The sequence below is a fragment of the Hemiscyllium ocellatum genome, chromosome 9 (assembly GCF_020745735.1).
Source record: "Hemiscyllium ocellatum isolate sHemOce1 chromosome 9, sHemOce1.pat.X.cur, whole genome shotgun sequence".
Taxonomy (NCBI): domain Eukaryota; kingdom Metazoa; phylum Chordata; class Chondrichthyes; order Orectolobiformes; family Hemiscylliidae; genus Hemiscyllium; species Hemiscyllium ocellatum.
In genome coordinates, this window is record NC_083409.1 from 42,185,298 (window position 1) to 42,210,508 (window position 25,211).

The 25,211-nt window shown below is 41.0% G+C and overlaps 1 protein-coding gene across 4 annotated transcripts in view; it reads right to left on the bottom strand.

Moving 5' to 3' along the window:
• kcnt2 (potassium channel, subfamily T, member 2) overlaps positions 1–25,211 on the bottom strand; it is a 686,368-nt gene that overhangs the window by 188,729 nt on the left and 472,428 nt on the right. For all 4 annotated transcript variants that reach the window (XM_060829715.1, XM_060829714.1, XM_060829713.1 and 1 more), the window contains one exon: positions 2,897–2,998. In XM_060829715.1, the coding sequence (XP_060685698.1) occupies positions 2,897–2,998 (102 nt within the window). The remainder of the gene's footprint in view (positions 1–2,896; positions 2,999–25,211) is intronic.

Consider the following 25,211-nt stretch of genomic DNA (forward strand, 5'->3'; position numbering starts at 1 on the left):
TAAATCACAGGAACTTGAGTATCACTGGCACAGACAGTATATTCTGCCCATCCCAAAGGGTCCCCAAGAAAGTGGCAGATAAGTTGCCTTCTGTAACTGCTGCAATTCATGTGGTGATGCCACTCTGACAATGCCGTGAAAGAGGGGATTTCGGAATTTTGATCCAGTGATTGTGAAGAAATGGCAATATGTTCCCATGTCTGGAGGGTCTGAGATTTGGCAAGGAACTTGCAGCTGATGGTGTTCCCTGAGTTTGTAGGTGGTAGTTGCTGTGAATTTGAGAGGTGCTGTCAAAGAATTTTGGGTAGTCACTGCAGTGCATTTTATAAATGGTTTTTGGAAGCAATTAATGGTTAAGACAGAGGATAGAGTGTCAATGTAATCAGGAGAAAGTGAGGACTGCAGACGCTGGAGATCAGAGTCGAGTATTTGGTGCTGGAAAAGCACAGCAGGTCAGGCAACATCCGAGGAGCAGGAGAATTGATGTTTCAAGCATCAGCCCTTAAAATGTCGATTTTCCTGCTCCTCGGATGCTGCCTGACCTGCTGTGCTTTTCCAGCACCACACGCTTGTCGATGTAGTCAGCTTACTTTGTCCTTTGGCGGCACGGTGGCACAGTGGTTAGCACTGCTGCCTCACAGCGCCTGAGACCCGGGTTCAATTCCTGACTCAGGCGACTGACTGTGTGGAGTTTGCACGTTCTCCCCGTGTCTGCGTGGGTTTCCTCCGGGTGCTCCGGTTTCCTCCCACAGTCCAAAGATGTGCAGGTCAGGTGAATTGGCCATGCTAAATTGCCCGTAGTGTTAGGTAAGGGGTAAATATAAGGGTATGGGTGGGTTGCGCTTCGGCGGGTCGGTGTGGACTTGTTGGGCCGAAGGGCCTGTTTCCACACTGTAAGTAATCTAAATCTAAATGGCATGTCGAATTTCTGACACTGTTCAAAGTTACAACGAGAGGATAATGAGAATGCAATAATTAATGGTCTGGTTGAATCCTACATTTCTAAACATTTTTTAAATGAGACATGTTTGCATACCAAACCCCTACACTGTGACTGGAAGGTTATAGCTATTTTATCTGACGCAGCTGGAGCTTTTGAAGTGTTAGATTGACAGAGATGAACCAGGACAAAACATGAAATAAATTGTTGTTAATAAGAGTTGCTAAACCTTGGTCATCATCTTGGTTGAAGGTAAAATGTAATGTCCATAATAAAATAAGATATGGCACTGTTATCATGGCTTTCCTGTGGGGTTGAGTTAAGGTTTGATGTGAGATTGTGCAAGAGAATGTCAACTGTCTGTGATAGATGGGAAGAAATTATGAAGAATAAAATTTACCAGAAATATAAGTTTGGAGCCACAGTATTTCCTGCCATTGTTCCTGCTGCCACATGGTAGGTAATGACACAGCCAGGATTTTGACAGCATGATGCAATAACTAACATTAAATGCCAAATGATATCATTTTTATTTTACGTACCTGAGTTAGAAACTCAATCCTTTATTAACTGAAACAATGTAATTATAATTTATGCATTGTTACAATGTTCCTCTGCAATTTTCTCACTAAACATGATTTGGAACTGACGAGTTGGAACTGAAACACATTCACAATGCTCCCCCAGAGTTAGGGATGCACTGGAAAAGCCGGGAATGAAACATGGACATGAATAAGCTGGATTGTTGGCCTTCTGTTTACATCAGGGGACAGGCTGCTGGAGGTTCAGAGACAACAACTGCAATTTAATGCCCTCCCCTATGGTGAACAGATTGGAAGGTGTCGACTGGGCACCAAGCTGCCTTCCCACCTCCATGTCGATTAAGTCAGTGGGAGATCAGTGAGAGTAAGTCAGTTAAGGAAGGCTCCTGTTCAGCCTTCTTGCCCTGTCAATAATATAGAGTGGTGGGGGAGCCAGATGAGAGCTAACCCTTATTGTTGACCCCCTCAACTCTAAATACCCTCTTCCCATTGCTTCCCTGTGGCCTGGGGTCTAGTATTAGGGCTCGGGTTGGTACTGTATTGGCAACTGTTCATAATTGAAGAGTTGCTTGTGTCTGACTGACCAGTAGCTCTAAGACACCTATGCTCCCAGGATCCTTGCTCTGAGCAAAGGCTCACCACTGTCCAGAACATGATTGGCACTTAATGTAGCAAGTATGCATGAAAAGTGGTGATTTGGCACTCTTCCTAGATCTATAGCTGGCGGGTGAGACCACCTTCGCCCCTACTAAAGACTGCCTGGAATCTCTGCCTGCAGAAATCACTGCTTGAAGTAATCTCACAGTAACTAGCTCAAACATTCTTCACTTTCAGGCAGTGTATGCAGATTTCTAATCCTGCTAAATCTTACAAATGGATAGAAATCCAATACCCGTTCCCAAAGGATGCAGTAACACTTTATAACCAAGTCACAAATAAATACACAATCATGCAGAGTTTTGAAGGAGAGGTGAAAGGAATTATCAGGACTGAGGTATCTATTTTGCAGCTTTGACACAGTAACAATGAGTCTCTGTCCAAATAGAGATGGATGACTTTTTTTATCTGTAGAAGGTAAAGTAACAAATATCAAATCAAACCTTGTTAGGAGATTATTTTGACATATGATAGAGTCAAAGATCTTAATCCATTGCTTGGATTGCTCGATTATATTCAGCAGAGTAACAACATTTTGGGCTGTTGATTTATTAGATGAATGTTAAACAAAACTAGATGTCAATCAGTCTGATTAAAAGAGCAGATACTACTCTGCAGAACAGGTATAGAATTATCAGAATTCATGATCTGGCAATATTCCAAGGCACATTAAGCCGATGCCATTATGCATTAGGGTTGATGGCAATCTGTTGGTGTGTGGATTTATTTTATTAATAATAACAATGAAAAACACTACCTGGTACAGCAGTGTATCTAGCATGCTGATGCTGAAGACTCTCCCAGCGGCAAATGGTTGGCGGAACATGAATGCTAGATTGGAACCTTTTTCACGTTCTTTCTGTGAGAGAAACAGATCAGACTGAGCTTTTATTTTAGGCAGAGCAACACTGCCTCTATCTGGGTAGTGGAAGAATTAAACAACACCAGATGAAAAATCTGTTGGTCTTTACTTTTGACGCTAGAATTTCCAAAAAAAATGAAGAATTTTGCAGAATTTTGTTGATTATTACTAATGAATTGGTATGCATAACTGGATTGTTTAAAAAATATTCCATTATCATACAACGAGCAATTTGATAATTTAGTCAAAGACTATTATACCCACTTACAGCAAAAAATATTAATTGGAGAATTATTTTTACTGTATAGCTTTGTTATATTACAGGTCTTTATTTGGCATTGAAATATCAAATGTAAATATTTGGGAACAGCATTTCTTTTGAATGAAAGGACTGTGAAAGAGTATGATGACGACAGCTTGCATCGGCACCACTGTATACAAAAAACAGTATTGAATATATTTCACCTGAACAGTAAAGATAAGGTCACCTTGTGTAGGTGTGAAGTCATTGGAAAATTTACATTTTTAAGAAAATGCCCAAATAAACATACTTACATTATAGATGACCATCCTGATTCAACAATTACTTTTCATCATCCATTCTATACTACTGACTGTTAAATTATTCACTTGCATTGATCCAGCAAAATGATAAATTGGATATTTGTATCTGCATGATTTTTAATGTAATTGTATGTTTATAATATGGAAAGTAATAAATATGTGAAAATATAGAAATTTTCTGAAAACTACTCATTAGAAAAACAGTAAAAGTGAATATATTAAATAAAAATAAAGATAAAAGATTTTTAAAATGCGTCTTTCTTTTACTCACATGAGAAAAGTCAAACAAATGAGCTATCTCATCATTGAATCCCTACAGTGTGGAAGCAGGCTATTTTGCCCATCAAATCCAATCTGATCCTCTGAAGAGCAGCCCATCCAGACCCACCCCATCCCTGTAACCCTGCATTTCCCATGATTAATGCAACTAGCCTGCACATCCCTGGACACTGGGCAATTTAGCATGGCCAATCCACCTAACTTGCACAGCTTTGTGGGAGGAAACTAGAGCACCCAAAGGAAACCCATGCAGACACAGGGAAAATGTGCAAACTGATGGCTCAGTTTATTATTTCAATGATTACCTGAGATGCACAGACTAAGAAGGCTTCTAATTTGATCCTCAGCCCAAATTGACTACTCTCCATTGGTGTGACGGAGAGCATGCGACCATTAAACTGAGCAGACTATTGAACTGCACAGTCAAACTGTGCAGACGTAATTCATAGGAATCATGATCATACCTTGAATATTGTGCCCAGGTCACACGAGTGACATTCAAGGTCAGAAAATCTTCTGGACAAGTACAGAAGTTGATGTTAGCGACAAAGAATTATTAGGGAAGTCTAAAGAACGAGGCCAATTGGGCCATGTTCAAACAGTCCGCAGCTACCTTGGACGAGTACACCACCACTGTCACAGACTTTATCAGCAAGTGAGTGGAGTACTGCATACCGAGGAAGTCAATCCGGATATTCCCCAACAGGAAACCCTGGATGAATCAGGACATACATAACCTACTAAAAACCAGACGTGAGGCCTTCAGATCAGGAGACCTATTCAAATATAAGGAATCCAAGTATGGCCTTCACAGAGCCATTAAGAGAGCCAAGGACCAATACTGATCCAAAATAGAGACCCAGACAGACACCTGGCAACTATGGCAAGGACTGAATGACATCACAGGTTCTAAAAGAGACAGTACAAGATACCAGCCGATGACATATCCCTCCCAGATCGTCTCAACGCCTTCTATGTTCACTTTGAGCAGAGATTTGGTGGAAAGGTAACACCTATTCCGACAAGTCCTGTCGCACAAATTCCAATAGACACTGCATTAGAGGTCAGATCAGTTTTCCTTCGTGTGAATCGAAGGAAAGCGATGGGACCAGATGGAGTATCAGGCTGTGCACTCAGAGAAGTGCAGATCCACTGGCAGAGGTCTTCTTGGACATCTTCAACCTCTCCCTGCAACAGGACACTGTGCTGCCTGTTTCAAGAGGGCCAACATCATCCCTCTGCCTAAGAAGCCTCATGCAGCATATCTCAATGATTACTGCCCATGGCCCTAACTTCAGTGGTCATGAAGTGCTTTGAAAGGCTGGTCATGGCATTAATCAACTCCAGCCTCCCCGTTACTCTTGACCTTGCCAACTTTTATAGGTGTGCCATTGAGAGCATTCTGTCTGGATGTATCACTACCTGGTATGGCAACTGTACCATTCAACATTGGAGACGGTTACAGAGAGTGGTGAACTCAGCCCAGACAATCACAAAGGCCAACCTCCCATCTAAAGAAACCATCTACCAGGCCTGCTATCAAAGAAAGGCCGCCAGCAGTCTCAAAGATTCATCCCACCCTGGCAATGTTTTTCTACAACCTCTACCATTTGGGAGAAGGTACAGAAGCCTGAACGCATGCACCAGCTGGTTTTGAAACAGTTTCTACCATTACTGTTGTTAGAATACAGAATGGACTCAAACTCTTAGCATTCACCTGTACCTGTGCTTTAGTTTTTGCTGCTGTTTACCTATTATTCACTATTTATGCTACTTAACTCTGTGATCTGCCTGTATTGCTCGCATGACAAAGCTTTTCACTGTGCCTCAGTGCACATGACAATAAATTCAATTCAATTCAAGTCAATTTAAACTCTCTCCAACTGGTGGGCGAGGACCAAGACAGTCCTTGAAATAGAATTTCTCCATGTTTTGCTTTCAACTTTCCTTTTGAACTTATTGCTTCAGAGAGTGGCATGTATGCACTAGCATAGATCAGAGAGGCCGAATGGCCTATTTCTTATGCTCCTCCAGTGACAGGGCTGAAATCAGGGGAGTGGACATATAAAATCCACTGGCTAACCATCCACCCCATAACTGTCTGAGATTTTACAGGAGATGGAGTGGTGTCAGGCAGACTGTCCATCTCTGGGCCGACTAAACCCTTTGAATGGTCAACTGATGGCCACATAAGGGCCACCTCCAATTGAAAGACATATCCACAACTTGCAACTGGTTGTATTTGGATCTTCTTTGGGTAATTTCCTGCCACCAATCCAATGGCAGTTTTTGTAGTTTACTAGCATTAACTGGTGAAGGATTAATCTTTAACAAAGCCTTCAGAGGAAGAGGAATGTACATGAGTAACAAGAAGTGGTCTATGCCATTTCTTCTCAGGCAGAACCCTGAGACAAAGGATATGTTCCTTCAATTCTGGAGGTGTGGAGCCTTGAGGTGACTAAACAGCCCCCACTGTTAGGTCTGCGCACCCTGCCAAAGTGAGACAAGTGGAATTTGAAGAGGAGTGATGCTGGGCTTTCATACACTCCTCCTGCTGTTTAAGATTGCCCTCATCTGCCTGTCAGAGATGCTCAAAATGGCTGTAGTCTCACTGATTCTTCTTCTCAGAAATAATACAACATTGGCCTGTTTTCTCTCGAATTTAGAAGGTTAATGGTGACCTGATCAAAGTCTTCAAGATATTAGTAAGAAAGACAGGGTAGATAAAGTATTTCTGCTGTTTGGGGATTTGAGAACTAAAGGGCTTAGTCTGAGAATTAGGGCCAGACCATTTAGGAGAGATGTTTGGAACACACAATTGGGAAGTAGAGGTTTGGAACTCTCTTCCATAAACAGCAGTGGAAGTTGGATCAGTTGTTAATTTTAAATCATAAATAGGTTCATTTTTGTTAAGCAAAGGTATTAAGGGATATGTGCCACAGGCAGGTATGTAGAGTTAGCTCACAGATCAGCCAATAATCTCATTGAATGGTGAAATGGAGTCAAGGAGCTGAAAGGCCTACTCCTGTTCATATGTTCTCCAGTCTGGGTGATTTTTGGGCAGGAGCATTTCTTCAGGGAGACATGGAGGATGTTGTTGAAGATTTGTCTCTGCCCTCCTGGTTACTGTTCACTGGGACAAAGTACAGAGTAGAGAGCTTGCTTTGGAAGTCCTCTGACAGGCAGGGGAACACTCTGGCATACTTAATGCAGCTGATTGGCAGTAACCAGCTGCTATTCTGCTGATGTCAACTTCTGTGGACGAATGGTGGAGCCCAGTGCTGACCATGAAGTGTCCCATGGGAATGCAGGTGAGCAGAATCAAATGATCCCTACAGCGTGGAAGCAGGCCATTCAGCCTATTGACTCCATACTGCCTCCTCCAAAAAAGCATCCCATCCGAATCCAGATCCACCCCCCCATCCTATCCTGTAACCCTGCAATGCACATGGTCAATTCACCTAACCTTCACTTCTTTGCACTATGGGAGGAAAGCGATGCAGACATGGAAAGAATATGCAACTTGCACAAATCAATTACCCGAGGGTGGAATTTCATTCAGGTTCCTGGTGCTGTGAGGCAGTAGTGCTAACCACTGAGCTACCAGAGAAGGGCCCAGAGAAGCACCCAGTGAGTTTTACAGCCAGCTACCTACTAATGTGCAATTGGTATGCAATCGTTTTAGGCAGTGAGTGAAGATTTTTTTGCATCCTGGCATAAGTCTCAATAACTAATGCAAAGTGAAGCTTCAAGAATATACATGAGTCCCAAGTAGCTCGACTGGAGCTCATTGCCCCCACCCACTTTGGTTAAAATTGCCAGCAAGCCAGTGAGGCCACCTAATGTATGCGAAAATTTATGCGAGAAAACATTTATTCTTCAGAAGGGATGGAGAAGCGCAATGCTCCCCCAGATATCACAGAGAAGTCTGTGTGCCTGCTGTCATGGGGTCAACGTGCATTCCCCACTTGGGACACCCTCCCCTTGTCAATGACTTATTGGATTGCCAGCAGCCTTCTCATTCTTCTGGTTAAGGTCCTGCTGAACTTTGCTGGCTCAATGATAATTCTAGCTCCAACCAACAGAATCACAGACTGGTGGGAGTTAAGTAATCTAATCTAATCTAATCTTAAAATGTGCTATTAGGGGCTGTAGTCAGTGGCAGTTAAAATCAGCTCTATGGTATTTTTTGGTACACACCATACCCTGCTCTTCTTGGAGTTGACCCGTTTTAAAGTACGCACATTCCAGCAATTTACTCGACTCTCAGACCAAGGTTGATAGAAAGCACAGACCAGATTTCTGCCCTAAACAGGGGTTATCATTGAGATGTATTTAGATTGTAGCTACAAGTAACCACTGGTATTTAACACTACTAAAACTCCAATTCTCTTATAAGCTCTCCCCTTGCACACGCAGAGACAAGCAAAGAGGGAAAATTGATTATTTCTGGAGGTGGGTAAAAGCTGTAAAGTTAGTTCAGTGGTCTTTCTCAATTCCACTGTTAATATAATGTGGAGGTGCTGGTGTTGGACTGGGTGGACAAAGTTAAAAATCACACAACAGGTTATAGTCCCACAGGTTTATTTGGAAGTACAAGCTTTTGGATCTGTGGTGATTTTTAACAATGTTAATATGATTCTACTTTAGTTAGCCAGGCCCCTTTTTGTTCTTGTGTTCTATCAAATTCCCTGCTGTGAAATTATGCAACCTTCTTGTTAAATCTGTTTATTTTTATAAAAGGAACAGTTCTTTTTCCTTGCAGACCACAGATTTTATAGACATGAAAAGAGAAAAGACAGTTCTTACAAAGATAATGCCAAACACATAGGTGCATCTGTAATACCTAACAGTTTGGAAAATCAAAATCGAGAAAATTACATTCTGAGACTAAGATGAAGGGACAAAATTAAAACCTAGCAAATGGCAGAAAGTTGGAACAGGGTTTCAGTTAGAGCATTGAAATGCAGCTATCCTGCATTCTATGGGAGACAGCTGAGACTGCAGAGACATTGTTTTTGGGATATTCTTGTGTGAATAAAAGATGATGGATTAAATTATATTTTTTCTCACTGTTCATTATCTTGTCATCCTTGGTCAAAATTGTCACAGTGTTTGTTGCATGCACTGGCACAATTGCACTCTAGCTATATGTTATTACAGGGCCCCCATGGCCTAGCATACATAAGAATAGCCATCTTCTCGTCTAACTAGAAGTGTCTTTAAAGCCGAGGTTTATTGTATGTTTCAGCTACTTACATGTTAAGTGGATCTAACAATGCATCATTACAGAGACCATTAGAAAGACCTGGTCTGAAGTCTGAGATTTGACTCCTTCAAGATCCTGAGTTAATCTTTCCACTAATCCTCATGACCTCATCACAATGAGGGATGCTTATAGCAATCACTCAGTATTCACTCTTTCAGGCCCTTATAGAACACTACCCAGTAGAAAGGCATTCGCAAGAGAGAGAAAGAGATAATATATATGTACCATACTTCATGTGAATAGGCTTGAGCTGGGTTATAATTCTCTAATAAATGACTCAGCCGGTCTACACATGCTCTTCAGTTTTCTACACAAATAGAAGCTGCTTGTCAGAGGTACCAAAAGATACATAGACCCCAACAGAACGACAGCCCAACATGAAGTAATGTCTTAATAAAGGCAGAGGAAACAGCAAGTGAATGATAAATAAGGGAAAATGTTAAATCTATCTAATGGCAACTTTATTTGGAAAATAGCTTAATTGTGGAAGGAAAATTAATTTAGCAAAGGACAATCATGGTGTTCAAATATAATTCTTCGCTATTAATAGACATCTGAATTAAATAATAAAGACAATGGGAAAAGAACAGAAACAGCATTATTATGACTGACACCACATTTTAACCACTCAATGATGTGATTTTCATCTTTGACAAAATGATTCACAGGATTTATTTTTCACTCACACATTTTTCCTGCACCTCAGTGATTGTATTGCAACACTGGCACATGGCATTAAAAGGAACCTAGATGCATTTACTAATGTGACAAATATTAACCTTGTCACTTACACCAGTACCTGCCAATCCATTAAAAAGCACTCAGTACAAGTGGCAAGCTGACTAATAACTAACAGCAATCCTTCACCATGTCTAAGTATCCTACTCTATGCTGACTGTGTAAATTCAAAGAGGGCTAAACTGGATGCCACATGACATAAATTGCAGGGACCATACCTGATCAAAACTGTCCTGTGCTGACTGCTCTTCAAAATGGTTGTGGTAAGCACCCAGTATTGAATTAGCTGCTGCAAGCCTTCAGGCATCCGAAGGTAATACAAATCGATGTGTGAAGTTAGTGCCACTTACAGCTAACCAGCACTATTTCAAAAGGAGGTGCATCCTGGCTGTAGCAGCGGTGAAAACTGCTGAAAGAGAAGTGGAGTATTTGAAGGGCATACAGACATGCTGCGCCAGACTAGAAAGTGCACCCCGAGGATCTTGGATGCTGGGCTTGTTTCATTGATGCAAGAGAAAAATTGAAGGAGAGAGATTCTCTCTCCTCAAGGGATCAAGCAACCCTCCAGGCAAGTACTGAGACTGCACTGGATCCATGTGCTGTAGTTGTCTATGTCAATATCCTGGCTTTGTGTGCTTGAAAATAGTGTCATAAGAGCTTTACTGACCTCACAAGAATGGTCAAGGTTAATGAACACACTCTCCCATGTCATATCCTAGTAATGGCACCATCTGCATTCACCACCACCCTACTAATCATCACAGAGAGTTTTATAAAGAGTACAAAGACAGGCAGGCCAGAGACAGTATAAAAAAGAACATGGAGAGATATGGACCCTGAGACAAAGATCAAACAGAACATGGAGAGGAGGTAGACTTGGAGCCATGGAAAGTTATCCTGCGAAAAATCAATGTCACGGCAAAGGGAAACAAAAACTAACTAGTTGGTGAGTATTTATTTTCTCAATTTCATTAACTAGTCACGTAGATTATTTGTGACTGTGAAGTTTTTTTTAAGCTATAAAGATGGTTTTATTTTTTATATTTGTTCACAGGAATTGGCTCAAAGGTAGAAGACAGAGGGTGGTGGTGGAGGGTTTTTTAGATTGGAGGCCACAAGGATTGGTGCTCGGTCCACTGCTTTTCATCATTTATATAAACGATTTGGATGTGAGCATAAGATGTAAAGTTAATACGTTTGCAGATGACACCAAAATTGGAGGTGTAGTGGGCAGAGTACAACGCGATCTTGATCAGATGTGCTGAAAGGCTGAGAAGTGGCAGATGGGGTTTAATTTTGATAAGTATGACATGCTGCATTTGGGAAAGCAAATCTTAGCAGGACTTATACACTTAATACTAAGATCCTCGGGAGTGTTGCTCAACAAAGAGACCTTGGATTGCAGGTTCATAGCTCCTTGAAAGTGGAGTCGCAGGTAGATAGGATAGTGAAGGTGGTGTTTGGTATGCTTTCTTTTATTGGTCAGAGTATTGAGTACAGGAGTTGGGAAGTCATATTGCAGCTGTACAGGACATTGGTTAGGCCACTGTGGAATATTGTGTGCAATTCTGGTCTCCTTCCTATCGGAAGGATGTTGTGAAACTTGAAAGGGTTCAGAAAAGATTTACAAGGATGTTGCCAGGGTTGGAGGATTTGAGCTATAGGGAGATGTTGAATAAGCTAGGACTGTCTTTCCTGGAGTGTTGGAGGCTGAGGGGTGACCTTATAGAGGTTTATAAAATCATGAAGAGCATGAATAGGGTCAGTAGACAAGGTCTTTTTCTTGGAGTGGGGGAGACCAGAACTAGAGAGCATAGGTTTATGATGAGAGGGGAAAGATATAAAAGAAACCTAAAGGGCAACTTTTTTACATAGAGGAGGGTGCGCGTGTGGAATGGGCTGCCAGAGGAAGTGGTGGAGGCTAATACAACTGCAACATTTGAAAGGTATTTAGATGGGTATATGAATCGGAAGGGTTTGGAGGTATATTGGCCGAGTGCTGACAGGTGGGACTAGGTTGGATTGGGATTTCTGGTCGGCATGGACGAGTTCAACTGAAGAGTCTGGTTTGTACTGTACATCTCTATGACCCTATCACTCTATGACTCTGTGTGGGTGTCACTGGCTAGGCCAGCATTTATCACCCATCCCTAAATGCCTAGAGGGCAGTTACAAGTCAGCTGAGTTGCTGTAGGTCTGGAGTCACATGTAGGTCAGACCATGTAAGGATGCCAGATTTCTATCCCTAAAGGACATTAGTGAACCAGATGTTTTTTTTTAATATTTGACACTATCTGCCATCGTGGGATTCAAACCCAACTGCCCTGAATGCTACCCCGGGCTTTTCTACCTTCTAGATTGCTAGCCCAGCAACATTGTCACTATACCATGTCCTCCCTGGCTAACAGAAGTAGCAAGGTTTGTTCATGAAAATACATCAAGACAAAATAAATGAACTAAAACATAATAAAGGTGGCAGGACTCTATTAAATGGAAGCTGATGAATGTCAGTGTCTGTGATTCAAGGAGGTCTGACCCAGAGTCAATAAGCAGGAGGCCAAGCTACACACACAGCAAAAAGAGGGGTTTTCAACATCAGAAAGCACTTCACACACCTGTGGATAGGATCGTCTGATTTTGTCAGTGGACAGGAATGGGGGGAGTGTGACTGAGAGTGAGGCAAATAAAGAGACTGAAAAACGAGAAATGGAGGAGCTTCAAGATTCTAAAGGTGAGAAGTTCTGGAGAAGCTCAGCAGGCCTGGCAGCAGCAGTGGAGAAAGAACTTGGGAGTCCAATACCACTCTTCTTCTGAGGTCAGAAGCGTCATTTCAGACCTGTAATGTTAACTCTGTTTCTCTCTCCCCGGATGCTATATTTCCCCAGTATTCTTTGCTTTTCTTTCAGGGTTTCCAGCATCTTCAACTGTTTGATTTTATTTGGTTTGAAGTTCCTGCAATCTGTATGATGAGAATAGGAAGCAGGGAACGGTACAGTTGCACTCAGAAAGATAGCTGCTTGCCTGGTGTCTAGGTTCAAGTCAACTCCTCAGGGGTAGAGGGTAAATTTTACAATGAGAATATCCAGTTATCATGGTCCATGTGAACACTACCATCATAAAAAGGATATGAAAAGAGGTTCTGCTTCAGGATTATTACAGCTAGCTCTAACTTAAAAAGTGGAGATAATAACCATTTAATTATTTCTAAGGCCACAAGCAAAGTGGTACAGGATACATAAAATTAGAGAGATGAAAGTTTGGTGCAAAGATTGATGTGGGAAAAATAAGTTTTGTTTCAGTGGTCACTGGCATCATTGCTGGGGAAATATGGAGCTTTAATTTTCAGACAGATTGATACTGAACCCATACTAGGACTGATGTTTTAGCAAGTCACATAGCTAGGTTAGCAAAGGAGGCTTTAAAATGGGATGAAGGGATTATGTGAGAGAAAATGAGGTAAGTCAAAGTGAAGCAATTCATTAACATAGTAGGGTAGTGATTTTGGTAATGAAACTCATAACTGGCAGGAAGGAATAGACAGTAGAAGCCTAAAAGTATGGCTGCAGTTAGGACCAGAGATTGCAAGGACATTAATAAAACAAAGGTGAAGGTTCTGTGTCTGAATTGATGCATTTTCAGTGAAATGGATGCATTCTTAATATGGACAGAAATCAATATGTATAAGCTAATAGACATTCTAGAGAATGGCAGATTGTGCAGGTGAAGAGGATTAGAAGCTCAATATTGAAAGCTATTTGACAATTCAAAAGTATAGGAAGCTAACGAAAGTTGGTGGGGTGGCGCTGTTAATTAAGCATTTCATTAGTATGCTAATGAAAGAATGTCTTAACTCAAAAGAACAAGATTCATAATCAGTTTGACAGAGATAACAGCCAGAAAAGAAAGCAGGGTATAGTTTATAAGCCCCTTGACAGGAGTTATACTGTAGGCCAGCATATACAGAAGAGTAAAGGAGGGGTGTAAGAACGATTGCACAATAATTGCAGACAATGTCAATTTACTTGTAGATGGAGAGAGCAAAGGTAACTTGGAAATGCGCTCATCAAGTATGCTCAGGATTATTTCTTAAAGCAATCAACCAGGGAGAAGCACATAGTAGGCATAGCAATAAAATAGGATGAATCAATTGTAGAGGTGGCAAAAATCATATCAATATTATTTTTGGTCAGTTTGAAATAATCACGGAATCCCTATAGTGTGGAAGCAGGCCATTCAGACTATCGAGTTCATTCCAATCCTCTAAACAGCATCCTACGGAAACCCACCTCTACAACCCTGCTTTTCCCACGGCCAGCCTACCTAGCCTGCACAATCCTGGACACTTTGGGCAATTCAACATGGCCGATTCACCGAACCTGAACAACTTTCAACTGTGGGATGAAACAAGAGCACCAAGAAGAAACCAGTGCCAACGTAAAGAGAATATGCATACTCCACACAGACAGCCTCCCAAAGGTAGAATTGAACCCAGGTCTCTGGTGCTGTGAGGCAACAGTGTTAACTGCTGAGTCACCTTGTGCCCAAAGAATGAAACGCAGGTGTAAAACTAATGTTTTAAACTTGAGTAAAGGTTACTGTGTAAGTATAAGGGCACAAAAGAAGAATGAACTTGGAAACAATATTAAAAGGTAGCTTAGTAGAGATGCAGTGGCAGATTTTTGAGGAGACATTTAATCATTCTCAGATTTATTCCAGTGAACCAGCTAGGTAGTTTGAGAATTATTCATTTATAGTTAAATAAGGATAGTCACAAATCAAAAGAAACACTGTACAAATCTGCGAAGATTAACTGTAGGTCAGATGATAGGTCAGCTTTTTAAAAACCAGCAAATAATGAAAGATTCTGGGAAAACAACTGGACCTATGGGCGGAGAAGTCCCCAGGACAGGATGGCCTGCATCCTGGAGTTTCAAAAGAAATGGTTTCAGAAATAGAAGCATCAGTTACTATTATCCACAAGTCCTTGGATTCTGGAGGGGGCACAGCAGATTTGAAATAGCCCGTGTAAAATTGTTACACAAGAAAGAAGGGAGACAAAAGGCTGGAAACTGTAGGGCAGTTATCCTGGCACTTCATAGGAAATTCAAAATGAAGAAGAATACAGCAAGACATCTAGAGAATCACAATGCTGTTAGGTCAAATTAACAACAGCTTTATGAAAGGAAAGTCATTTCTAACTAATTTATTACAGTTCTTTGACAAAGTTCTTTGTCACCAGCAAGGTCACAAGAAAGGGAAGCTGTAAATGTCATATACAAGGATTTCCAAAAGCCACTTGATAAGATGCCATCTGAAAGGTCATTAGAAGCTAAGAACACATGGTGTATGGCTAAAAGTCTGGTTGGCTATCTGGGCTGGTGCATCAACTATGCACAAGCTACATCGGTGACTTATATGAAGAGACAGAACATATTGAATTTTTTTTACTCAGAGGGTAGTAGGGACATGGAATGCACTGCCCACAACAGTAGTAGACTCACCAACTTTAAGGGCATTTAAAGGGGCATTGGATAGGCATATGGAAGAGATTGGAATAGTATGGGTTAGATGGGCTTCAGATTGGTTCTGCACATTGGCGCAACATCGTGGGCTGAAGGGCCTGTACTGCACTGTAATGTTCTATGTTCTATGAATCAAATTAACCAAAAGCAAAACAGAGAACTAAAATAAGAATTTTGAAGTTGGTTCTCAAACATAATTTTGTGTAAACTGAATTCGTGAATTTCTAATCTGTGAACTTTTCCTGCTGACTTTGGAACTCTGATTCATTAGTGACCTGTATGTCATATACAGAAGTATTTTCTATGAGACCTGTTTATGTTTTTTTATTATGAAATGCAGTACTCGGATAAATGATATGTGAGCTCAAAATCATTAAACGTATAATTCATGAACAAGAAAAGAATTTACAAAAGTGTTGTCTGGAATACATTGGTTTATGCCTGACCTAATGCCATATTTTAGGCAAATTTCTGCACGCCATTGTTTATTCCTGTATACACTTTACAGTCGATGCAATAGTTCCAGGTTAACAAGTATTCAGTCATAAAAGTGACATCTAAGAACACAATTACATGCATGTGAATGCATGTATAAATCCTCATTTCCTACTATACAGTAGAACTTTTACATTAACTGCATTTTTTTCTTGGAAGAAGCTGAAGCTATGAACATGTTCTCCGAATGTGTTTCTTTTTGAACAAGGCGAAACATCAAAAACAATTTATAGTTCCAGTAATTGCTCATTAAGTAAATGATACCAAGGTGTGTCACTGAGCCAGATGGAAACCTAGTTTCAATGCCTGATTTGTTCTTTACAAGTATAGAACGGGTGGGTTGCAGTTATAGTCTTAGTGTCCATGGTATAGGTGAAAGAGAATTTAAAGTGTGCTCTTAAACCACAGTCACTGAATCACTAAACCACAACTGTGAATAAGATCAAGTTGATGTTGATAGAGCTCAAATTCAGATTCTGGTATATTAACTCCACACAATAGTAGCGTTCAGTGACCTACTTGTTGGAGCAGAGAGATGCTTTTAAAAAGATTTGCAACAAAAATAATTTTAAAACACAAATGGATGATAGGTTAAACACTTTGGGAATTAATGTTGTAAACATTCATCTGATTTTGCAGTATTGTCCTACTTGGGTCATTATGTTCATGATTCAAAACTTTTTAGACTAAGAATTTTACCATCTTAATTATATATGCTAAGTCAAACCTGAGGGATTAGATTTTTCTGCTCTTTAAACAAAAGTGTGTCACTTCACAAGGCATGGGGTAAATGACTTATGAATATTCAAATACAGCTGCTGTGCTGAATGTTTCTCCTTTATGGAAGAAACATATCACTTTAAATCCATCTATTTATGTACTTCAATTTTTCCTTAACTGATTAATGTAAAGTTGGCTGGGCCAGAGATATAAATCGACGTGGGAAGTGACATGGGCCTTTCTTCTAAATGACTTTCAGCAAGAGTTATCACTTGTATTAATTATTAAAGCAGGAGGGTACGAGATTCTGAACTCTTTCTCTTTTCACTCCTATCTAATTAGGAAGCTCATTATTTATCTATGCGTTGGTAACAGCATTACAATAGTTAGCACTCATCTACACAGTGATCCCACAAAAGATGGGCACTTTGCAGAAAAGCAAGATGCATTTTTACACAAACGTTAGTCCAAACATTAAGACAATCCAACAACAATACATAATACTGTATGAGTCAACACCATGCAACTTAACAAAGACACAACGTATTTGCGTTGACATAACATAGCCACTCAACAGAGAAAACTGCAACGTCTTCTATACTGACATGGGCATCAGAAGGGATAACCATGGCTCATATATGAAACAGACATTCAGGAAAACCAGGGGGGTGGTGGGTGCCGTGGTGGCATGGAAACTGGCTCATGCCAGCAGCAGATTTGCAGTGACTGGACAGCCATATTTTTCTGACACTGAGGATTGATATTTCCTGCTGACTTGGAAAATATTGACAAGAGTTTAAATTTCAAACCAAGGAACATCTACAACGAGAACAGTACATCGATGTTTTTTCAAAAAATTTCTGTGCACTTTAATGGAAACATGCATCATGGAAGGTGATAAACAGGCTACTAATTCACTATATTTTTGCATCGCACTGCTAGATCTGCATGCAGCTTATGCAGAACTCCTTAAAGGCAACGCTGCAGGCCAACACCCAAAAGCTGAACTTGGTTTATTTTACAAATACTGACAATAATCTGCAACTAGGAGGGTCCGCTAAAATCAAGGGTCCCTTCAGGCCATCACTCTCTGTCAGTACACTGTCCCCTCCTCACCTGAAAAAAATACTCTGATAACTATTCTTGGACTCTGATTGTTGTCTCTCCTTTTACTCATCCCGGTCTGGTTGCCTCTTTGTTGTGGGGATTGTTCCTTGTACTCAATTTGAACGTCATGGCCCTTGTATAACAACAAGCAGACTTGATGGATCTGCAGATCTATATATATATATATATATATATATACACACACACATCTACTGTTCTACAGGAGGCAATAAAACTCAAACATATCGCACTTCTCACCACCAAAGCATTACCCACCTTCTGAGTAACAAATCATTAGTTCCTTCAATTATCATCCAATTAAGTCATTAATCAAACATCTGATTCACTAAACATGACAGAATCAGCGAGTGTAAAATGTCCCTGCGCAAAGGAAGCACAATCAGCTGCAAGTAAACAAGTCAGTCCCTCAATACTTAAACCAACAGCTGGCGTAAAACCAATTAATTCTGTCCAATGCTTTTTTCTCATTCAATAAAATTATTGTATTTCATTAAGTCAGAGCCAAAAGCTGAAGCAAGTATTAATTTACACAAAGTTGCATGAATCTTTTAAAATAATAAGTTTGTCCAAAAAATTGAAGTTAATTCTCAAATGGTTTCCAGGATTTCAAGGGTTTCAAATGGATGATTCTGGATTTTCTGAGGATGTGTCACGAAGGACATTTAGAAACAGCAACCATGAAGACCATGAGATATAGGAGCAGATGTAAGAATCTGGATGTAGTTTGAGGTTTAGTTTCAGACGATTCGTCACCATACTAGGTAACATCATCAGTGAGTCTCTGGACGAAGCACTAGTGGTATGGCCCGCTTTTTATATATGTTAGCAAGCTTGGAGAAGATTTTGAAAAGATGTTGTGATGTCATTTCCTGTTCTTTTTCTCAGGGGTGGTAAATGGGATCCAGGTCAATGTGTTTGTTGATAAAGTTCCGGTTGGAATACCATGCTTCTAGGAATTCTCGCATGTGCCTCTGTTTGGCTTGTCACAGAATGGATGTTTTAGATTAGATTAGATTACTTACAGTGTGGAAACAGGCCCTTCGGCCCAACAAGTCCACACCGAACCCACCCATACATTTACCCGTTTACCTAACACTACGGGCAATTTAGCATGGCCAATTCACCTGACCCGCACATCTTTGGAAACCCATGCAGACACGGGGAGAATGTGCAAACTCCACACAGACAGTTGCCTGAGGCGGGAATTGAACCCGGGTCTCTGGCGCTGTGAGGCAGCAGTGCTAACCACTGTGCCACCGTGCCGCCCGACTGGGATGTGTTGTCCCAGTCAAAGTGGTGGCCTTCCTCATCTGTATGTAAAGATACTAGTGAGAGTTGGTCATTGAGAGCTTTGACAAAGGGTCAGTTAGACTCGAAACGTCAGCTCTTTTCTCTCCTTACAGATGCTGCCAGACCTGCTGAGATTTTCCAGCATTTTCTCTTTTGGTTTCAGATTCCAGCATCCGCAGTAATTTGCTTTTATTTGGTCATGTCTGTTTGTGGCTAGTTGATGTTCATGTATCCTGGTGGCTAGTTTCCTGCCTGTTTGTCCAATGTACTGCTTGCTACAGTGCTTGCATTAGTTTTTGTACATACAGATGAGGAAGGACACCACTTCAACTGGGATGACACATCCTTCCTAGGACAAGCCAAGCAGAGACATGCATGAGAAGAATTGCATTCCAATCAGAACTCTGAATGTAGGGGGCGATGGATTCTCAGGAGAATGTAGCACAAACAGCCAAGTTTCTGGTATTGAGGCTGGCTCTAATGCAACGAGGGGTACGTCAGGTTCCAAGAGATCAATTGAGTTAGGGGACTCTCTAGTCCAAGGAACAGACAGATGTTTCTGTGGCCTGCAGCGAAAAATCAGAATGGTGTGTTGCTTCCCTGGTGCCAGGATCAAGGATGTCTCAGAGAGGGTGCAGAATGTTCTCAAGGGGGAGAGGGGCCAGCAAGAAATCATTGTCCACATTGGAACCAATGACATAGGAAGGGAAAAGGTTGAGATTCTGAAGAAAGCTTACAGAGAGTTAAGGAGGAATTTAAAAAGGAGGTCCTCGAGAGTAGTAATATCTGGAATATTCCCAATGCTATGAGCTAGTGAGGGCAGGAATAAGAGGATAGAGCAGATGAATGCACGGCTGAGGAGCTGGTGTATGGGAGAAGGATTCACATTTTTGGATCATTGGAATCTCTTTTGGGGGAGAAGTGACCTGTACAAGAAGGATGGATTGCACCTAAATTGGAAGGGGATGAATATACTGGCAGGGAAATTTGATAGATCTGCTTGGGAGGATTTAAACTAGTAAGGTGGGGGGTGGGACCCAGGGAGAGAGTGAGGAAAGAGATCGATCGGAGACTGGAACAGTTGAGAACAGAATAGAGTCAAAAAGCTAGGACAGGCAGGGACAAGATAAGACTAATAAATTAAATTCATTTATTTCAATGTAAGGAGCCTAACTGGGAAGACAGATGAACTCAGGGCATGGTTAGGAACATGGGACTGGGATATCATAGTAATTACAGAAACGTGGCACAGGGATGGGCAGGATTGGCAGCTTAATGTTCCAGGATACAAATGCTGCAGGAAGGATAGAAAGGGAGGCAAGAGAGGAGGGGGAGTGGCGTTTTTGATATGGGATATAATTACAGCTTTGTTGAAGGAGGATATGCCTGGAAAAACATCCAGGGAAGTTATTTGGGTGGAACTGAGAAATAAGAAAGGGATGATTACCTTATTGGGATTGTATTATAGATCCCCTAATAGTCAGACGGGAATTGAGAAACAAACTTGTAAGGAGATCTCAGCTATCTGTAAGAATAATAGGGTAGTTATGGTAGGGGATTTTAACTTTCCAAACATAGACTGGGACTGCCATAGTGTTAAGGGTTTAGATGGAGAGGAATTCCTTAAGTGGGTACAAGAAAATTTTCTGACTCAGTATGTGGATGTACCTACTAGAGAAGGTGCAAAACTTGACCTACTCTTGGGAAATAAGGCAGGGCAGGTGACAGAGGTGTCAATGGGGGAGCGCTTTGGGGCCAGTGACCATAATTCCATTAGATTTAAAATAGCGATAGAAAAGGATAGACCAGATCTAAAAGTTGAAGTTCTAAATTGGAGAAAAGCCAATTTTGATGGTATTATGCAAGAACTTTCAAAAGCTGACTGGGTGCAGATGTTTGCAGGTAAAGGGACGGCTGGAAAATGGGAAGCCTTCAGACATGAGATAACAAGAGCCCAGAGAAAGTATATTTCTGTTAAGGTGAAAGGAAAAGCTGGTAGGTATAGGGAATGCTGGATGACTAAAGAACTTGAGGGTTTGGTTAAGAAAAAGAAGGAAGTATATGTAAGGTATAGACAGGATAGATCGAATGAATCCTTAGAAGAGTATAAAGGAAGTAGGAGTATACTTAAGAGGGAAATCAGGAGGGCAAAAAACAGACATGAGATAGCTTTGGCAAATAGAATTAAGGAGAATCCAAAGAGTTTTTACAAATACATTAAGGACAAAAGGTAACTAGGGAAAGAATAGGGCGCCTCAAAGATCAGCAAGGCGGCCTTTGTGTGGAGCTGCAGAAAATGGGGGAGATACTAAACGAGTATTTTGCATCAGTATTTACTGTGGAAAAGGATATGGAAGATATAGAATGTAGGGAAATAGATATTGACACCTTGAAAAATGTTTGTATTACAGAGTAGGAAGTGCTGGATGTCTTGAAACGCATAAAGGTAGATAAATCCCCAAGACCTGATCAGGTGTACCCTCAAACTCTGTGGGAAGCTAGAGAAGTGATTGCTGGGCATCTTGCTGAGATATCTGCATAATCAATAGTCACAGGTGAGGTGCCAGAAGATAGGAGGTTGGCAAACATGGTGCCACTGTTTAAGAAGGGTGGTCAGGACAAGCCAGGGAACTATAGACCAGTGAGTCTGACATCGGTGGTGGGCAAGTTGTTGAAGGGAATCCTGAGGGACAGGATATTCATGTATTTGGAAAGGCAAGGGCTGATTAGGGATAGTCAACATGGCTTTGTGCGTGGGAAATTATGTCTCATAAACTTGAGTTTTTTTGAAGAAGTAACAAAGAAGATTGATGAGGGCAGAGCAGTAGATGTGATCTATATGGACTTCAGTAAGGCGTTCGACAAGGTTCCCCATGGAAGACTGGTTAACAAGGTTAGGTCTCACAGAATACAGGGAGAACTAGCCATTTGGATATGGAACTGGCTCAAACGTAGAAGACAGAGGGTGGTGTGGAGGGATGTTTTTTCAGATTGGAGGCCTGTGACCTGTGGAGTGACACAAGGATCGGTGCTGGGCCCCCTACTTTTTGTCATTTATATAAATGATTTGGATGTGAGCATAAGAGGTACAGTTAGTAAGTTTGCAGATGACACCAAAATTGGAGGTGTAGTGGACAGCGAAGAGGGTTACCTCAGAGTACAACAGGATCTGGATCAGATGGGCCAATGGCTGAGAAGTGGCAGATGGAGTTTAATTCAGATAAATGTGAGGTGCAGCATTTTGGGAAAGCAAATCTTAGCAGGACTTATACACTTAATAGTAAGGTCCTAGGGAGTGTTGTTGAACAAAGACACCTTGGAGTGTAGGTTCATAGCTCCTTGAAAGTGGAGTTGCAGGTAGATAGGATAGTGAAGAAGGTGTTTGGTATGCTTTCTTTTATTGGTCAGAGTATTGAGTACAGAAGTTGGGAGGTCATGTTGAGGCTCTACAGGACATTGGTTAGGCCGCTGTTGGAATATTGCATGCAATTCTGGTGTCCTTCTGGTCTCTGGAAAGATGTTGTAAAACTTGAAAGGGTTCAGAAATAATTTACAAAGATGTTGCCAGGGTTGGAGGATTTCAGCTATAGGGAGAGGCTGAACAGGCTGGGGCTGTTTTCCCTGGAGCGTCGGAGGTTGAGAGGTTTATAAGATTATGAGGAGTATGGATAGGATAAATAAACAAAGTCTCTTATCTGAGGTGGGAGACTCCAGAACTAGAGGGCATGGTTTAGGGTGAGAGGGGTAAGATATAAAGGAGACCTAAGGGGAAACATTTTCACACAGAGGGTGGTACATGTATGAAATGAACTGATAGAGGAAGTGGTGGACGCTGGTACAGTTGCAACATTTAAAAGGCATATGGATGGGTATATGAATAGGAAGGGTTTGGGTGGATATGGGCCGGGTGCTGGCAGGTCGGACTAGATTGGGTCAGGATATCTGGTCGGCATGGACAGTTTGGACCGAAGGGTCTGTTTCCATGCTGTACATCTCTATGACTCTATCAACAAACACTTTGACTTGGATCCCATTTACCACTCTCTGAGAAAAAGAACAGGAAATGACATAATTACAGGAAATGATGTCACCAATCCAAGGAAACCTAAACACATAAATAAAATGAGGCCATACCACAAGTGCTTCATCCGGAGACTCACTGACGATGTTACCTAGTGTGGCATCAAAATGTCTGAAACCAAACCTTCCAGCTCAGCGAGCAAACCTACATCCAGAACCTCAACTTAAGCTACAACTATTCTCACAAAAAATAATTTAAGAATCTAAGGGTGACCACAAAAACATTGAAAGTTTTCAAAAAGTCCACCTGGTTCATTAATGACCTTTGGGGAAAGTGCTGCCATCTGCTCTGGCCTTCTCCAGATCCACAGCATTGTGATTGAATCTTTACTGCCCTCTGATGGCCAGGCTAACGACACCACGTCTCGTGAGTGAATAAAATTTAAAAATTCCTTCATGAGTCAACAGCCATCCATGTGACAACACTACCATCTGGCTCTCACAGACAAGATCTCACATACCACAGTCACCAACAGTGCCTCACTGACCCATAACTCTACTCACTGTGACCCCAGAATGGCATTCATGCTGTTGCATTGGTTTACTTGCAGTTCCAGCAGTAGCCTATAGAGTGATTATGACAAGGTTAGCCAGTTGGACCTCATAGAATATGAGTTTCCTGACTGAGGCTTGTAATCTGGTCCAATTAGGGAGCCCTGGCTGACATATATGATGGGTGAGTTTCAGAGATAAAGACTCTCTGATAACCGATTCTATATAATGCAGCACTATATTCAAGGACTCCTCCTCTGTAAATAAAGAGTGACTTGGTGACGGGATACCAGACTCTGTGGAGTTATTTCAGCCACAATCATGGTGGAACTGCCAGGAATGAAGATCTGTCATCTGCAAGCAGCTCATGAAGGCCCCAATTATTAAAAAGGATGAGACCCCCAGCAGTGAATCACTAGATGCCTGATTAGACACTGAAACAGCCAAAGTAGAGTTGCTCTGGTTTCCAGCCCGTAGATATACCTACTGTTAGTTAACAAACACACTGGCTAAATGTGAAATTCCTCTGCCTTCTTCAATGCTGTGGGAATTAATTTGTTGCTTCTGAATGGATTATGGCCTCTGTTAAAATAGTCAGCAAATAAATCTCATACAGGAAAATAAGCATTAATCTATTAATATTATTGATGCAAATTGTAAATGAGGTATTTGCAAGATAATTCCAAATTAATAATTATGCAGAAAATATTAGGAGCCATGTTTAGCTGGAAGGGGAAGAACACATCAAGCTATGGCTGCTATTATATTTAGATAAAACATACAGACCTATCAAGGTTGTTGGAATCTGTCAACCAAGTTTCTATTTTAGTCTTTTCTGTAGCTACAGTAAGCAGATGAATGTTTAGCAAGCTGGAATAAGGAACACTTTATTCAGAAAGTACAAGTGAATGCTACTGACTTGAACATCTGAGTCTGAAGATTGTGCAAGGATAAAAACTTAAGATCAACTGTTACTGAAACATCAAATAACAGGTCTTTGTGGCTGTGTGACTATTTCAGCATATGCATTTGGCCACAAAGATTGGACTTCACTCCATGTCACCCTTTTAGTTTATCACTAACCAACTTTGACCTAAAAAACAGGATTTTCCATGATTAGTTGCACTTAGCGCTGCATAAAAATTCTCCTGGAACAGTTTGATTTATGGCCTTGTCTTTCTCTCCATTTTGCTGATGCTCATTCGCACTTGGTAGTGACAAGATTGTCCGATACAGGCATGAGAGTGAAGAGATAAGCTGCAAGTGAAATAACCACAAATCCACTTAACAAAATTGTTCACAATCTGGAAGCGGCATGGGTAGGAACACTAAAGAGATTTAGAAAATTAATGGAGACAGCAAAATATCATGTGCACCTTAGTTTAAACTGAAAGTGCAAACATGCATGGTAATAAGATAAAGACATCTTCCCAATACAATAGAGTAGTATTCAGAAATAATACATACACTGAAAAAAAGGGTTTTCCAAGTAAGATAAAACTTGTACAAGATGTTGAAATCAAAAATAAAATCAAGTTCTTGAAAATTAGGATGAGGCATCAAAATCAACTAAAAGTCAAATCCAAATTAAAAACCCTCAAATAACTCTGAAATATTAACAAGAGGACAGTGA